Below are 17,715 nucleotides of genomic sequence, written 5' to 3'. Positions count from 1 at the left end.
CGGCCGGATAAAAAACGTACCCAATTTAATCTGGTTACTACTCCTGCCCAGTAACTAGAATATGCATATAATTATTGGCTTTGGATAGAAAACACCCTAAAGTTTCTAAAACTGTTTGAATGGTGTCTGTGAGTATAACAGAACTCATTTGGCAGGCCAAAACCTGAGAAGATTCCTTACAGGAAGTGGCCTGTCTGACAATTTCTTGCCCTCCTTGATCATCTCTAACAAATACAGGGGATCTCTGGCATGACGTGACACTTCCTACGGCTCCCATGGGCTCTCAGAAGGCGGGAAAAAGCTGAACGATGTAATTCCATCCCCAGGCTGAAACACAGCGCGTTTGGCAAGTGCTCTATCAGAGGGCCATTAGACTGAGGCTCGTGCATGAGGGGATAGCATGCTTTTACTTTCACTCTCTTTGTAATAAAAAATTTCCCGGTCGGAATATTATCGCTTTTTTTACGAGAAAAATGGCATAAAAATTTATTTTAAACAGCGGTTGACATGTTTCGAAGTACGGTAATGGAATATTTCGATTTTTTTTGTCACGAAATGCGCCATACTCGTCACCCTTATTTACCCTTTCGGATAGTGTCTTGAACGCACGAACAAAACGCGGCTATTTGGATATAACAATGGATTATTTGGGACCAAACCAACATTTGTTATTGAAGTAGAAGTCCTGGGAGTGCATTCTGACGAAGAACAGCAAAGGTAATAACATTTTTCTTATAGTAAATCTGACTTTGGTGAGTGCTAAACTTGCTGGGTGTCTAAATAGCTAGCCCTGTGATGCCGGGCTATCTACTGAGAATATTGCAAAATGTGCTTTCACCGAAAAGCTATTTTAAAATCGTACATATCGAGTGCATAGAGGAGTTCTGTATCTATAATTCTTAAAATAATTATGTTTTTTGTGAACGTTTATCGTGAGTAATTTAGTTAATTCACCGGCAGTGTTCGGTGGGAATGCTAGTCACATGCTAGTCACATGCTAATGTAAAAAGCTGTTTTTTGATATAAATATCAACTTGATTGAACAAAACATCCATGTATTGTATAACATAATGTCCTAGGGTTGTCATCTGATGAAGATCATCAAAGGTTAGTGCTGCATTTAGCTGTGGTTTGGGTTTATGTGACATTATATGCTAGCTTGAAAAATGGGTGTCTGATTATTTCTGGCTGGGTACTCTGCTGACATAATCTAATGTTTTGCTTTCGTTGTAAAGCCTTTTTGAAATCGGACAGTGTGGTTAGTTTAACAAGAGTCTTGTCTTAAATGGTGTAAAATAGTCATATCTTTGAAAAATTGAAGTTTTTGCATTTTTGAGGTATTTGAATATCGCGCCACGGGATTACACTGGCTGTTGAGTAGGTGGGACGCAAGCATCCCATCTAGCCCATAGAGGTTAAAAACGTAGCCTGTTTTCTCATTCCTCTGCAGACCTACCAGGCCACAGTGAAAAGGTACTATAAGTGATCTCCCTCCTGTGACTGTCTCTCTCAGCTCTGTGGCTCTGAACCCGACCCCACAGCAGCACTAACTCCTGGATGTTCTTCCAGAGCCCAGTGCACACTGCCGGATCCACAGCTAGTCCCAGGAGCGCTGATAGACGTGGCCAAACACCTGGGCAATCTGTCCTACAAAGTCTGGGGGAAGATGCAGGGGATTGTTCAATACAGTGAGTAATTGCTTACAGAAAAATACATTTATGATCTCCAATAAGATTGTGGGTCTGATTTTATGTTAAATATTTCAAATTGTCCTGTATGGCTCAGTTGGTAGAGCACAGTGCTTGCAACGCTAGGATTGGGGGTTTGATTCCCAGTACCACCCATACAGACGTGACTAAGTTGCTTTGGATAAAAGTGTCTGCTAAATGACATTAAAACCTTGTTGTCTCTGTTCAGCTCCTGTGATTCTGGACCCCAACACTGCCAACCCCTATCTTATCCTGTCTGAGGATCTAACCAGTGTGAGAGCTGGTAACACTGCAGCTTCCTGACAACCCAGAGAGGTTTGGCAATGCAGGTGTGAGGGGTTTTGAGGGCGTTAACTCGGCGACAAACAGCTGGGATGTTGAGGTTAGGGACAGTCACTTGCAGGTGTGGCCCCTGACTTTGTCAGTAATCATGATATGTGGGATGGGGTGGGGATATGGGGATATATGGGGTGTTTTGCATACTTTTGATATATACGTAGTAATATCCCCAGATGAGTGTGACAATGAGTCTCATCATATAGTGAGTCAGGAGCCCCGGAGGATCAGAGTACAGGAACAGAGAGCTGACATTCTATGACCCTGATAATAACACACATATACTTACAATGCCTCTCGTTTTCACTGAGCCGCTCGTTCCAGTATTTCATACATACAGCAAGCTAAAGAGCCTACCAGTGAAGGCCTCTGTAACAGTGGCACAGCACAGTTAAAGTTGACACCACCTCAGTCTGTAATTATATACAGAATAATATATCACTATCTCCATCTGTTAAATCTGGCTTCAAGGAATCTTTCAGAAAACCATCGATCTTCAAAATGGTCAGTTTTTCTACATTTCCATACACACTAACTGCTGCGGCGCTGCATTCGACAGGATACAGCGATGGTGCAGTTAGTGTGTTGACTGGAGGGCTGAGGGGAGAAAGGACCAGAGGTGCCACACAGGCCCCAGGATGAGACTGTGACTGATGGGTCCACAGGCCCACAGTGTAACAGCGGGTCAGAAGGGAAACACAGAGGGCAAGTCCCCTTGGAAAGACCAAATCTATCTAATACACAATGTGATCTAAAGACATACACAGAAAAAGGTAACTAACTGACCTTCACACAGAAACATACACAGACAGCCCTTTTCCAACAGTGGTCACACACACTCTCTCACATCCAATCTTCCTCTGTAATAGTAATTGCTCATTCATTGCAGTCCAACAGTGGGCCAGCCAGACAGCCTGAGACTCCAGTCTAGAAGGAGAAGCAGCATCACCAGGTGGACAGCCTCTCACGTCCCACTGTTTATTCAGAGCTCGGGCTACGCTGCAGCGAGGCCCACGGGGTGGAAGCAGGGGGATTTCCCGTGTCAATCAAAGAGTTTTATTACTTATGGAAAGCAAAGAAGTTTTTGTTTGGTGTCTGCAGTGCATGTTGGTTTTTGGTGAGTATTCCTCTGAGTGCCTGTACTCTGTCCATCCCTGTTCTGATGCTGTGGCCATTCCCGGACACCGTACACACCTAATAAAAGCCTTGCGTGTTGTTGCATGGGGGGGCTCAGTGCTATTATCAAAGGGCAGAAGAGGAGAGGGATAAGGAGGGGAGGTAGAGAAAGAGACGGAGAAAGAGAGGGGGAGAGAGAAATATGGATGGAGAGATGAGACATGGGGAGTAACAGCGTTTGGAGCCAGAGCAATCTGAGCTGAAAATGAGCATTTTACCTCATTGAGAGGATTCCTGCTTTTTCATGCTGGGCACAAACATCCTTATCTTTCAGCTTCAAAACTCCAGCTTGGAAAACTCTGGGGCCTTCCTCTGCTCTTCTTCCTGCAAAACTGTATCCTCATGCCCTCTAAGTTTTTCTTCGTTCCCTGCTGGGACATTAAAGTAATATTTAAGACATGTTAAATAGCTTATTTAGCATAGCTCTAGCCTGGTTCCAGATCCGTTTGTGCTACCATAGGAGTTGGCAATGCCATAGAAATAGAATCTATAGAAGGGGCTTGGAACCCATAACCCTGGCAATTTGACTGGTACACTCACAATGGCTTACAGCATAATTGACTTTAATAGGCACCCCCGTTCTATAGATTATATTTCTATGGGCAATACAGCACAAAGGATCTGGGATTGGACAACCCTTAGCTAGCCTGGAGGTGGAAATGGGAATAGGAGGACTGATGCTATCTGGTTTTCAATGTCGCAATAAAAAGCCATAGCAAAATCAATTGAGGTTTATTGAGGCCGGTGATGTACTTAAGGTCAAAGAGGGACGATGGAATCCTACTCTTTACACAGCAATGTCCTGTAGACAGATGCTGTTTACTTCCAGGTCAGATAGGCAGAAAAACAACTTTTCTTTCATTTTCTACTTATCTTTAATTTGTGATGATATAAGTTGTTGAATAACAATATACTTAAACTACACTATTCAACCTGTTTTTAAAAGTAACTGGAGTTGGAATCATCCCATGTTATGCTCTATGTCTTCGATGGTGGCTTGCCGCCCAACGTGAGGGGGTTGCCTGCCGGCAGAGCGAGACACTGCGCCTGAATTGTCTAGGAATATCAGAGGGATGACGGTGTCCTAAATAGGACAAATGGTGGTGGGTCCCGCAGAGGCAGTGATGTGTTAAGCTCAGGCATTGTTGGTGGGAGGGTGTGGGGCAGACTGGATTAAACCCATGAATCATCATTGGGGAGTTCTAGTCTGCATCCCAAATGGACCCTGTTCCCTATATAGGGCATTACGTTTCACCAGGGCCCATCACAACCGGTGCACTAAATGTGAGTGTGATTGTGGCTCATCCTGGACACTCTCTCTGTCTGTCTGTCTGTCTCTCTGTCTGTCTGTCTGTCTGTCTGTCTGTCTGTCTGTCTGTCTGTCTGTCTGTCTGTCTGTCTGTCTGTCTGTCTGTCTGTCTGTCTGTCTGTCTGTCTGTCTGTCTGTCTGTCTGTCTGTCTGTCTGTCTGTCTGTCTGTCTGTCTGTCTGTCTGTCTGTCTCACCTCTGTTTGTTTATACTACAGTCTATAAATGGGACAATTTCATCCTGGCTCCTTAGCCACTTAGTCAGAAGGACACTCATGAATCTCCATAGCCACAAACAGCTCTCTCCGGTTAGGATTCACATTCACGAAATATATAGATATGCTCCATGACAGAGTAATGGGCGGGTGTTTTAGAGACAGAGAGAGGCGGGAGAGTCAGAGAGAGGGGGGGAGAGTCAGAGAGAGAGAGAGCGAGTGGGGGGAGAGTCAGAGAGAGGGGGGAGAGTCAGAAAGCGAGAGGGGGGAGAGTCAGAGAGAGAAAGAGACCGGGGAGAGTCAGAGAGAGAGCGGGGGAGAGTCAGAGAGAGAGAGCGGAGGAGAGTCAGAGAGAGAGAGAGAGCGGGGGAGAGTCAGAGAGAGAGAGAGCGGGGAGAGTCAGAGAGAGAGAGAGCGGGGGAGAGTCAGAGAGAGAGAGAGAGCGGGGAGAGTCAGAGAGAGAGAGAGAGCGGGGAGAGAGAGAGAGAGAGAGCGGGGGAGAGTCAGAGAGAGAGAGCGAGAGAGAGCGGGGGAGAGTCAGAGAGAGAGAGAGAGCGGGGGAGAGTCAGAGAGAGCGAGCAGGGGAGAGTCAGAGAGAAAGCGGGGGAGAGTCAGAGAGAAGCGGGGGAGAGTCAGAGAGAAAGCGGGGAGAGTCAGAGAGAAAGCGGGGGAGAGTCAGAGAGAGAGGAGGGGGGGAGTCAGAGAGAGAGGAGGGGGGAGAGTCAGAGAGAGGGGGGGTCAGAGAGAGAGGGGGGAGAGTCAGAGAGAGAGGGGGGAGAGTGTAGCCTGTATAGCACCCATAAAGATGATAGAAACATCCATCCCTCTTATCCCTCAGCTCCACACTCCATCATTTATTTAGTCACGGTGAGGTGTCACCACCAGTTTGTCACTTTGAATGTGATTGGCTATGACATGCAGAGGCTGCCACGCCACCGTTGCCGCCAGGCCAGCTGAATACTTATGTCACCCCTTAATTGCCTGTAACAACACAGATGGGCGGAAAACCAGGGGAAAACTCGAAATAACAGAATGCCATGGGAGATCCCCTCATCTGAGAAAGTTAGCGGGATTGAATCAGCGGTGTTCCCTGATCCCGAGGTCGCTCACGCTGGGAACGTGGGATCTCATGCCAGCGGTAGGTGAATCGGAAAGACGGACAAGTGAGGAGATGACGACACAGGACCCTAGAAGAAGACCAACAAGAGTCCCCTTTAACAGCCTTTAAAGCAGCGGGGTATCTGTGAGTCTGGCTGAATCAAAGCCTGTATTAAAAGACCCACTCTCTGTTATTTCCAGCTGGTTTTGATCATTTATATGACGTTAAACTCATTCCATGGAGGGCAAAGTGTCTGTGGGTTTTTGCGCCGCCCTTGTACATGATTGATGAATTAAGGTCACTAATTAGTAAGGAACTCCCCTCACCTGGTTGTCTAGGTCTAAACTGAAAGGAAAAACCCAAAACCAGCAAACACTCGGCCCACCATGGAATGCGTTTGACACCCCTGATTTAAATGAATGGTATATAGGCCTACCCATTGAGGAGTGGGTCTTTAAAAGGAGGGTGGCAGAAATATCAGAAATAAGATAAGTGACTTTTAATCGACATGTCAGGAAATAGCCTTAAACAGGTTGTCAGGGTGACACCATTGGAAGGGTGTTCTTATATTTCTGTCGCCAAACGCTTGGAGGCATTTTGATTGGTCGTAATGATCAGCCTAGTAGGAGGGGATATCCAAGCAGAGGAACATCTCCTGGATCGAAGCCAAGTCCATTTCAATTTGTCCATTTCAATTTGGGTGTCACCTTGGCAAGCATGGAGCTCAGTCAAACTCAAACATGACTCAACCAAATGACTTCAAATGAATATATAGTAAACACACACTTGCAGAAATGTAGTAAAATTCACAAAATGGATGAATGGGCATGTTATTAAACTTAAGCAAAGCATGAAAATAACGGTATAGATTAATGGCAGAGTATAAGTAATACTTATGCTTATATTCATAACGCTCTTCTTCAAACGATCTTCTCACGTTGAAGCTGTGCTTAGCTAGTTACATCACGGTATCTTAGCCTAGTATCATAGCAGCATAGCCTATCAAATAATGACATGCAGCTAGCTAGCTAACGTAGGTAGCTAGCTATAAACAAAACTTAGCCACTTACCAACACACTAGTCTCAGGTTTGACGGTTGACAAGCCAAATAGAAACTAGTCGGATGTAATCCACATCCAGGCCATCTCCCGACGTTTGTTGAACAACTTTATGGAAGCCCATTATCATTAGAGTAGCTATTTCCTGATACAAGGGCAAGTACTAACCACATGTTGTCTGGGGAAGAGGTTCCAGTGGGCAAATTTGTTTTGTGTGACCCGGTTCCCCAGGTGGGCAGGGTTTGCTCATGTTCGACCATTCCATTGGTCCTCCTAAGGAGAGGTCTCTGCCCACCCAGGGCACCGAACCATGCAAAGCGAACTCGCCCAGGCTTTTCACACAAAACATGTTGCCGTAACGTGTTAACAGGTCAAAAATGGGCATGAATTGTTGTCATAATTGTAATCCAAACCAAACTCTCAAGTAAGTCTGACTAAACTCTATTATGGAAGAGAGTGACTTTATGGCCGAAATTATCCTGTTTACATTTGTAGCCAATTTTGACACTAGAATTAGCGTTTCTTACTCATATCGATGCCACATGGGCAGTGTAAATCCAGAGAATATGGTTTTAAGGGGCAGTTTACCTTTAATGAATTCAGCTTGGTGAGAGCGGTGGGTTCTGACGTGTGGTGAACCTGTGAGTTGCACCGCACGGGCATGATGGCTGGCGTTAGTGGTAGCTGTGCCAGTTATGGCTGGCGGGCTCTCACGCTGTGCCAATGTGCCTTTCACACCCCACTGCCAACAACCACGGGTCACCTCCATTAAACACCCATCCATCAGTTGTCAGGGAAGAGGAGGTCAAAAATCTTTCACTTACTTTGTATCATCATGTGTATGTCAACCATTTGGAAGTTTCTTACTTAGCATCTATGGACCTTGGGAATGTTCTTGGGGAGGAGAGTCAGTGTTCGTTCTTTCTTACAGTGTCTGTGGTATCTGTGTTAAATACAGTTTAGTGATTTCATTTAGCTTCTGCCGCAGTTCCATATATCAGCATATTGAAGACAAAGGGGTTTGCCAGAGACAGGAGAGGATGACATTCTATTGTCAGGCAGGCTAGACAGTCTGAATACAACAGAATAAATCAATACTTGACCTTGACCTGATGTGGTGACAACAGTTACAGACACTAGCTAGTGACAGTCTAGTCTGTATAATATTCCTTGGTCTTTCAAAGGCATTTGCAAAGCTATAGGCAGATCATAAGAAAAACATACTGTGCTGAGGGGAGAATGGCTCATAATAATGGCCGGAACAGAGTTAATGAGTGCATCAAACACCCGGAAACCATGTATTTGATGAGTTCGATACCATTCCACTAATTCTGATCCAGTCATTACCTTGAGCCTGGTCTTCCCAATTAAGGTGCCACAAACCTCCTGTGGGTTGAACTTATTGACTCCAAAGGGATCTGCATCATGACGAAGAGTGCACCGAGGGTCTTTGCCTTGCCTGCCTGTTTCTGTATGCTGTTTAAACAGACATTAGGGCAATAACACTTAATGGCTGTGGTATTTCAGACGATTTAAGGCCCTCTCCCGGAGAAAGGACAGAGCGAGCGACGGAGCATGGCAGAGAGCTAATTGAAGTCTCCTGACACCATTAGCACACTGCCATTGATTCAGGGAGATAGCGGAACATGTGGTGCCAGAGAGAATGCAGATGGATAACGTTTTCTTTTTTAATGCACTTCCTTTTCACGGGTCAGGCCACGCATCCCTAAGCACAAAGAAAAGGACTCATTTATTAGACACTCAGGGAGAATATAATGAAATGGGTCTTTGGATTGTGGTTGTGCTCTTTTCACAAATTTCACAAGCCTATAGAGAAAACATTATTGTCTCCTTGAAATATACCCAGATAACTGCAGTGTCAAAACCATATTTGGCAATCAATTTGATTGGTCAAATAGCAAGAATAGACCTATGGTCAGAAGATAGCATTGGTCAAAGAGATGAATCATGCTTGGCTCAAAGGTCTTTGAATAAAGATTGACTTACTATATATAGAGAGAGATGTTAGCTCTTTGTCTCTGACTCCAGGCTAATAGACTCTGACCACTGGGTGGTCAGCCATATAGAAATATAACTACTACATTGGACATTACCAAGTCAGTGTTCTGTGATGGGTACACTGGCTGCCAAATTGAGTGTACCCATGTGTGTGTGTGTGTGTGTGTGTGTGTGTGTGTGTGTGTGTACATGTGAATGTGAATGTGAATGTATTTGCAAGTATAAGATTGAGTTGGTGTGTGCGCGCGCATGATGACTTCCTGAGGTAATTACTGCAGTCTCAAACCGGCGCAGCACTGACTGGTTAAGAGTGACATTATTGATCGGCTGACGGGCCAGGAGGCAATGGGATGCAAAACAAAGAGAAAAGATTCTATAGTGCACAGCTCATCAGCCTGCACTGCTTCTATCAAGGCCAAGGCACGCACAGAGACACACGCAGACACACACACAGTATCACACACACACACACACACACACAGTATAACACACACACACGTATACACACTTAGATACTCGCACAAACATACGCACACATAGTCATTCCTTAATACACACTCAAGCACACACACACACACACACTCCAGCTGACTACTAGGGGCTATGAGACTACTAGGGGCTAAGTCCATTATGCCCTAATATGCTTGGCTGCAGAGATGGCGCTGTGTACTGACCCAGGCAGGAATTCTCAGGACACTCAAACTCTGAACACATATGAGGGTCAGTGTAGACATTAGGTTTCATGGGGTGGAAAGTTGGGGGCTGAAGGGAGTAATTTGCAGGCTCAGCCCCTTGTTGTTCAACAAACGGATGAACTGCCACACTCTTAAAACGTCTCTATTCACAATAAATGATCCAGAGTGCAGAAAGCATGAAGCGTTCATCGATTTATGTGATTTTCGTTTTCACCAACTACCATATGAAAGGAACAGCGAATCTATTGATTTGGGGTTCTATTTACTTTACAAGCGGTAGGTATGATAGATCAATACACCTGGTCTCTGTCTGTACAGGCAGGAGAGGAGGTTTTCACTGCAGTGTCTCCACTGATCCATCACCACTGTTCCACAGCCGACTCTCTCTACTCTACCTAGAGACCCCCCCCACCTCTTTCGTTGTCTTAGCCCCCCTCATTCACTTCCTCCCTTCCTACATCGATTCAGTCTCACCCGCCAGCTTGTAAGACATTAGGATTCCTACTGTTTTTCCCATTTCTCCTGCCTGTCAGTTTTATTAGCTATCTTTCACTACAGAACTAGCCCCTGCACGCACACACACACACACACCTGCCACCAGCATGGGTTTGAGCCACGGCCCCTGACTTTCACACATAAATCTCCCATTCAGCCGTGAGACATGGGCCTCATGTTAAATGCCAAAGGGATTCCTCCACAGCACAGGTAATTATTTATCTGGATCTATCCGCTCTCTCTCTCTGTGTGTGTGTGTGTGTGTGTGTGTGTGTGTGTGTGTGTGTGTGTGTGTGTGTGTGTGTGTGTGTGTGTGTGTGTGTGTGTCTCTCTCATTAAAACAGAAGGCCCTGTAGTAGACCAGTGTTGTATATCCACGTGGCTAGGTGCCTAAGGGAGCTTGGCTCAGACAAATCAAGTGTTATTTGTCACATGCTTGGTAAAAACAGGAGTAGACTAACAGTGACATGCTTACTTACGGGCCCTTCCCAGCAACGCAGAAAGAAAGAAAATAGAGAAAAACTAGAAAAGTAAAACACATAATAATAAAAGTAATAATAAATACAAAATGAGTAACGATACATATACGGCTATATACACGAGGTACCAGTACAGAGTCAATATGCAGGAGTACGAGGTAATTGAGGTAGATGTAGATATTCCGGGTAGCTATTTGGTTAACTATTTAACTAACTATTTAGCAGTCTTAATACATGGGGGTAGAAGCTGTTCAGGGTCCTGTTGGTTCCAGACTTGGTGCATCGGTACCGCTTGCCGTGCGGTAGCAGAGGGAACAGTCTATGACTTGGGTGGCTGGAGTCTTTCACAATGTCTGAGGCCCGCCGATCAATGGACCAAGATGGGGAAGGAGAGCAGGAGTAAGGAAGGGAGAGAGAGAGAGAGGGATAGAGGGAGGGGGGAGAGAGAGAGAGAGAGAGAGAGAGAGAGAGAAGTGGAGAGGGAGTGAGACAGGGACGGAGGAGCATGGCTAAAAGGATTGATAACAAAACGCGGTCACCGAGAAATCCCCTTATTTCAGTTGGGCAGTCCTGTGGGTGCCGGAGGGAAAAGCGGAACAACAGCAGAGGTGTGGAGAGTAGGAGGAGGAGAGAGGAGGAGAGAGGAATACAGATTAGAGAAGAGGTTTTCAGAGAGCACCGTCTCTGGTACCAGTGTCCCTGAGGTTCTGTCACTTCCACCTCCACACATAGAGCACTGATGAAATGCTGGTTTGTCACTATATGCTCATTCTAGGGTTCCTATCTAACGCGCTATAGATCTACGTGCAAAATTAATAATATCCATTCATCAGCGTTGAATGCTAAGCGTTCATCTGTGACTAATAGCTTTGTAAAGCAGTATAGAAATTCAGCTCTATAGAAATGCTGTATGACTGACTGATTGATTTGAGCCGGGTTGTGGCATCAACAAATTGTTCTCATTGAAGCATGACATACTACGGCATTCCTTACACCGGGGTTACAAGGTTTCTCATATTTCAAGCAGCTGCACAGCACTCTATAACAACTACGCCACTAAAGCATGGCTGTGCCCCAAATGGCACACTATTCACTATATAGTGCACTACTTTTAACCAGAACCCTATGGATCCAGAACCCTACTAAACAAAAAAAGAAACATCCCTTTTTCAGGACCCTGTCTTTCAAAGATAATTCGTAAAAATCCAAATAACTTCACAGATCTTCATTGTAAAGGGTTTAAACACTGTTTCCCATGCTTGTTCAATGAACCATAAACAATTAATGAACATGCACCTGTGGAACGGTCGTTAAGACACTAACAGCTTACAGACGGGAGGCAATTAAGGTCACAGTTATGAAAACGTAGGACACTAAAGAGGCCTTTCTACTCACTCTGAAAAACACCAAAAGAAAGATGCTCAGGGTCCCTACTCATCTGCGTGAACGTGCCTTAGGCATGCTGCAAGGAGGCATGAGGACTGCAGATGTGGCCAGGGCAATAAATTGCAATGTCCGTACTGTGAGACGCCTTAGACAGCGCTACAGGGAGACGGAACGGACAGCTGATCGTCCTCGCAGTGGCAGACCACGTGTAACAACACCTGCACAGGATCGGTACATCCGAACATCACACCTGCGGGACGGGTACAGGATGGCAACAACAACTGCCTGAGTTACACTAGGAACACATAATCCCTCCATCAGTGCTCAGACTGTCCACAATAGGCTGAGAGAGGCAGGTCCTCACCAGACATCACCGGCAACAACGTCGCCTATGGGCACAAACCCACCGTCGCTGGACCAGACAGGATTGGCAAAAAGTGCTCTTCACTGACGAGTCACGGTTTTGTCTCACCAGGGGTGATGGTCGGATTCGCGTTTATCGTCGAACGAATGAGCGTTACACCGAGGCCTGTACTCTGGAGCAGGATCCATTTGGAGGTGGAGGGTCCGTCATAGTCTGGGGCGGTGTGTCACAGCATCATCGGACTGAGCTTGTTGTTGTTGCAGGAAATCTCATCGCTGTGCGTTACAGGGAAGACATCCTCCTCCCTCATGTGGTACCCTTCCTGCAGGCTCATCCTGACCCTCCAGCACGACAATGCCACCAGCCATACTGTTCGTTCTGTGCGTGATTTCCTGCAAGACAGGAATGTCAGTGAACTTGCAGGTAGAGTGGGGTAACATCTCACAGCAAGAACTGGCAAATCTGGTGCAGTCCATGAGGAGGAGATGCACTGCAGTACTTAATGCAGCTGGTGGCCACACCAGATACTGACTGTTCAGGGACACATTATTTAATTTCTGTTAGTCACACTGTGGAACTTGTTCAGTTTATGTCTCAGTTGTTGAATCTTGTTGTGTTCATACAAATATTTACACATGTTAAGTTTGCTGAAAATAAACGCAGTTGACAGTGAGAGGACGTTTCTTTTTTTGCTGAGTTTATAAAGGGATTGAGGACCATTTGAGACGGAGTCCATGTTTTTACTAGACCACCGAAAGAAAAGCTTCTATGTGGCCCTCAGTGAAGTAGATCGAGAGAGTTTCTATTAAATATTTAGGGGGCACTTATCAGAGACCCATAATGCTCTTGGCAATAACAGAAGCTTACTTCAGCTCGCTGAGTTGCTATGAGAGGGAATGAGTTCCTAATGTGAGAAGTAGAATTCTCCTCTTTAGGCATTATAGCCTGGTGCCAGATCTCCGATGGTTGTTGTCAATGCCAAACAACATTATACAGCACAAATATGTGTATATATTTACAGTTGAAGTTTACATCCACCTGAGCCCAATACATTTAAACTCAGTTTTTCACAATTCCTGACATTTAATCCCTGTCTTAGGTCAGTTAGGATCACCACTTTATTTTAAGAATGTGAAATGTCAGAATAATAGTAGAGAGAATGATTTATTTCAGCTTTTATTTCTTTCATCACATTCCCAGTGGGTCAGATGTTAACATACACTCAATTAGTATTTGATAGCATTGCCTTTAAAATGTTTAACTTGGGTCAAACGTTTCGGGTAACCTTCCACAAGCTTCCCACAATAAGTTGGGTGAATTTTGGCCCATTCCTCCTGACAGAGCTGGTGTAACTGAGTCAGGTTTGTAGGCCTCCTTGTTCGCACACGCGTTTTCAGTTCTGCCCACAAATGTTCTATAGGATTGAGGTCAGGGCTTTGTGATGGCCACTCCAATACATTGACTTTGTTGTCCTTAAGCCATTTTGCCACAACTTTGGAAGTATGCTTGGGGTCATTGTCCATTTGGAAGACCCATTTGCGACCAAGCTTTAACTTCCTGACTGATGTCGTGAGATTTTGCTTCAATATATCCACATACTTTTCCTACCTCATGATGCCATCTATTTTGTGAAGTGCACCAGTCCCTCCTGTAGCAAAGCACCCGCACAACATGATGCTACCACCCCCGTGCTTCACGGTTGGGGTGGTGTTCTTCGACTTGCAAGCCTCCGCCTTTTTCCTCCAAACATAACGATGGTCATTATGGCCAAACAGTAAAAAAAAAAATCATCAGACTAGAGGACATTTCACCAAAAAGTACGATCTTTGTCCCCATGTGCAGTTGCAAACTGTAGTCTGGCTTTTTTATGGAGGTTTTGGAGCGGTGGCTTCTTCCTTACTGAGCGACCTTTCAGGTTATGTCGATATAGGACTCGTTTTACTGTGGACCTACTCTACCATAGAAAATAACAGCTTTCTATGGTCAGGACGTGACACACAGTCAACTTAGTGTATGTAACTTAGTGTATGTGTTTGACCCACTGGAATTGTGATACAGTGAATTGTAAGTGAAATAATCTGTCTGTAAACAATTGCTGGAAAAATTATTTTTGTCACGCACAAAGTAGATGTCCTAACCGACTTGCCAAAACCATAGTTTGCTAACAAGAAATTTGTGGAGTGGTTGAAAAACGAGTTTTAATAACTCCAACCTAAATCTATGTAAACTTCCGACTTCAACTGTATATATATATATATATATATATATATATATATATATATATATATATATATATATATATATATATATATATATATAAGAGTGTGACGTAACGACAGGGAAAGTCCACTTTCCAATAGAGAAGTGACTTCCTGTTAAGACATTGTCAGAAAGGGTTACAGGAAATACATTGAAATGAAAGAGCAGTCTGTTAAATAATGAAAGCGAAACAATCAGTTCATATTTCACAAGCAGCCAGGCAAGACAAGGTATGTACGTGGATGGCTACTTTCAATATTAATGGTGATGATGATTTCTGAACGGTTCTAACTGTACAGCAGATCAACAGTAAGATTCCGTTTATAGTTGCTGTACTTGGTGTAGTGTGCTGTATGGTCTTAATAGCTGGACATCTGATTGCTAGCAAGAACCGATAATCATCTGTGGATTCATGTTTCAGTGCTTGGGTGAGTGGTCTGTTGCGATTAGGAGAATAAGCATTGTTATGATACTGTTTTACTACAGTTATAGTTACTTGTATGTCTGCAAAGCGAGAGCAAGAGTATGGTTGCAAAACTCCACTTCCCAAAATTCCGAGGTTTTACAGAAATCCTTTTGGGAATTCTACAAAAATCTGGCAAACCCTAAGCAACCCTAACCACCAGTGGCTACCTGTTATTCAGGGAAGGTGTTTTTAGCCCACATTTTTAGCAACAATATATATGTGTTATTTGTTATTTCTTGGGGGACTTGCCTGTTTTGCATGTTATTTTGGCATTAATAAGTGTCACATATCAGTTTACAAACAATGTAAAAAAAATATATATATCAAAATATATATCATAAAGCTGCATTCACACATGGTCTCTTTTTTGTTTTCTTGAGTAAGGCAGCTCCAAAATGCAGGTGTTTCAGCCTAGCTCAGTGCTTTCTGTGGTGGTGGGGCGAGCCAGCAGAAAATAGGAGCGTTGCGCCGTGATTGGCTCAGTGTTCTGTCACTCATGGGGACAGTACGTCATCGCAATGTCCTTAGTAAGGGTAGACATCCAGAATTTCAGCCCTTTGTGTCCTGCCATAGAGTTACATTACAAGTGCCCTTCCAAGAAGGCTGTCTGTGGTCATCGGCCACAGATAAAATGACATTAAATCACATTATATCTGCAGTAGCTTTGATTGGACTCAACATCTTACTTTCAAAATCTTAGCTAGCAGTCATCATCATGAATCATCATGACAATCTACTGGCAAATCCTTTTTATTCCTTGTCATATGAAGATAAATTACGAAGAGAAATTCTAGATAAAACATGTCGGCCATTGGACATAAAGATTACACAACAAGTTGGAAATCCCAAATTCAACAATGAGTGGTTTGGAAGGAATCACTGGCTAACTGCAAGCATTGCAAAGCAACCACTAATGTTAGCCTGCTATTTAATGTAGTGGTTGTGTGGGTTTTTTCCGAGTTCCCATCACATGCCAGACTTTGATGACAAAATTTGCCGCATCACCTTCACAAGGTGAGTCCAAAAATGTATTGTATGCTTCTGCATAAATTATGTAATATACCAGGGAGATATGTATACTGTAGCTAAGAAAGTAATACTAAGTGTATGTTGTGGAGTAAGCTGTTAGTAGCCCATGCGCCTCACCCTAATAATTTGGTCTATTTTCACCAACGCGGTATTGTACACACATCGTTCGTGGCTGGTGTGTGCTTGTTTTGTACAGCTTTGACAGTGCAACTGATAGTAGTTGTGGCGCTTGGCTTGCCCGTGCAAATTCAGCACTCTATAATTCTATAATAGAATTGTGTTATGTGAAGTGTCAAGTTAAAAGCTTATTTAACACGTCAAATAGCGATATATGACGTGTATATCTTTTTTGACACGCAAAGACCCAAACGGCGTTCAATGTGCCTCACCCTAATAATTTGGTCTATTTTCACCTCCTAATTTCACCGATGTAATCATCGAATATTGTAAGAGCTTTCATTGTGAGCAGTAGAGATACTCTGAATGATCGGCTATGAAAAGCCAACTGACATTTACTCCTGAGGTGCTGACCTGTTGCACCCTCGACAACCACTGTGATTATTATTATTTGACCCTGCTGGTCATCTATGAACATTTGAACATCTTGGCCATGTTCTGTTATAATCTCCACCCGGCACAGCCAGAAGAGGACTGGCCACCCCTCATAGCCTGGTTCCTCTCTAGGTTTTTTCCCTAGGTTCTGGCCTTTCTAGGGAGTTTTTCCTAGCCACCGTGCTTCTACACCTGCATTGCTTGCTGTTTGGGGTTTTAGGCTGGGTTTCTGTACAGTACCTTGTGACATCAGCTGATGTAAGAAGGGCTTTATAAATACATTTGATTGATTGATTGATTTATATGCCCCATTTATTTATCCTTGTAACGCCCTGGCCATAGAGAGGGGTTTTGTTCTTTATTTTGGTTAGGCCAGGGTGTTACATTGGGTGGGCGTTCTATGTTCATTTTTCTATGTTTTTGTATTTCTTTGTTTTGGGCCGTGTGTGGCTCCCAATCAGGCACAGCTGAAGTTCGTTGTTGCTGATTGGGAGTCACACATAAGTAGCCTATTTTTCCTTTGGGTTTTGTGGGTGATTGTTTTCTGTTGTGTTCATTTGGGACCAGACAGGACTGTTTGCTGACGTTTCGTGTTTTGTATAGAGTGTTTATGTTCATTCAAATCTTTAATAATGAACACACATCCTCCGCTGCACCTTGGTCTAATTCTAACGACAGGCATTACAATCCTACGGTTCTGACTTGTTGTACAGAGTACACCGTAAGAATGGCCCATCTTCTGAATTCTGTCGCTGTACATTTCAAAAGTGCTGAACAAATAGTTATATTGACTACGTCCATCGTCACTCGTTCATTAATGTCTTAATCGAAATTACGGATTGCCTCTTATGCCATAGTTTGTACAGTACATTTGTTTAAGCAAGTCTGCCATATCAGCTATGTTTTTTTAAAAGGCAGTAAATTAGGCTGAATGAACTGTTTCGCTGCCAGACAGGCTCCGCTGAAAGCCAGGTGTAGCAGTGGTAAGGTGCTGGGACTGCTGTTGGGACTCTGCTGTTGGGACAGCTATTATGTCGGCCCTAACAGTTTGTGGGCATCATGTGTTACCGT

At 44.2% G+C, this 17,715-nt stretch overlaps 1 protein-coding gene across 2 annotated transcripts in view; it reads left to right on the top strand.

The window, feature by feature from the left end:
• Positions 1–14,734: 14,734 nt before the first annotated feature.
• LOC106588224 (uncharacterized) overlaps positions 14,735–17,715 on the top strand; it is a 29,768-nt gene continuing 26,787 nt past the window's right edge. Inside the window, exon 1 of one of the 2 annotated variants that reach the window (XM_045706283.1) lies at positions 14,735–14,827. Coding sequence is in view for 1 of the 2 variants with exons in the window: in XM_045706277.1 (XP_045562233.1) it covers positions 15,010–15,025 (16 nt within the window). In the remaining variant the exon portion in view is untranslated. Of the gene's footprint in view, positions 14,828–14,994; positions 15,026–17,715 lie in introns of those variants that run through there. The other variant, XM_045706277.1, reaches the window with a different exon arrangement.

This window comes from Salmo salar, chromosome ssa02, assembly GCF_905237065.1.
Source record: "Salmo salar chromosome ssa02, Ssal_v3.1, whole genome shotgun sequence".
Lineage (NCBI taxonomy): Eukaryota > Metazoa > Chordata > Actinopteri > Salmoniformes > Salmonidae > Salmo > Salmo salar.
The sequence above is the reverse complement of the archived record's forward strand: the minus strand, read 5'-3'. Positions and strand labels throughout refer to the sequence as shown.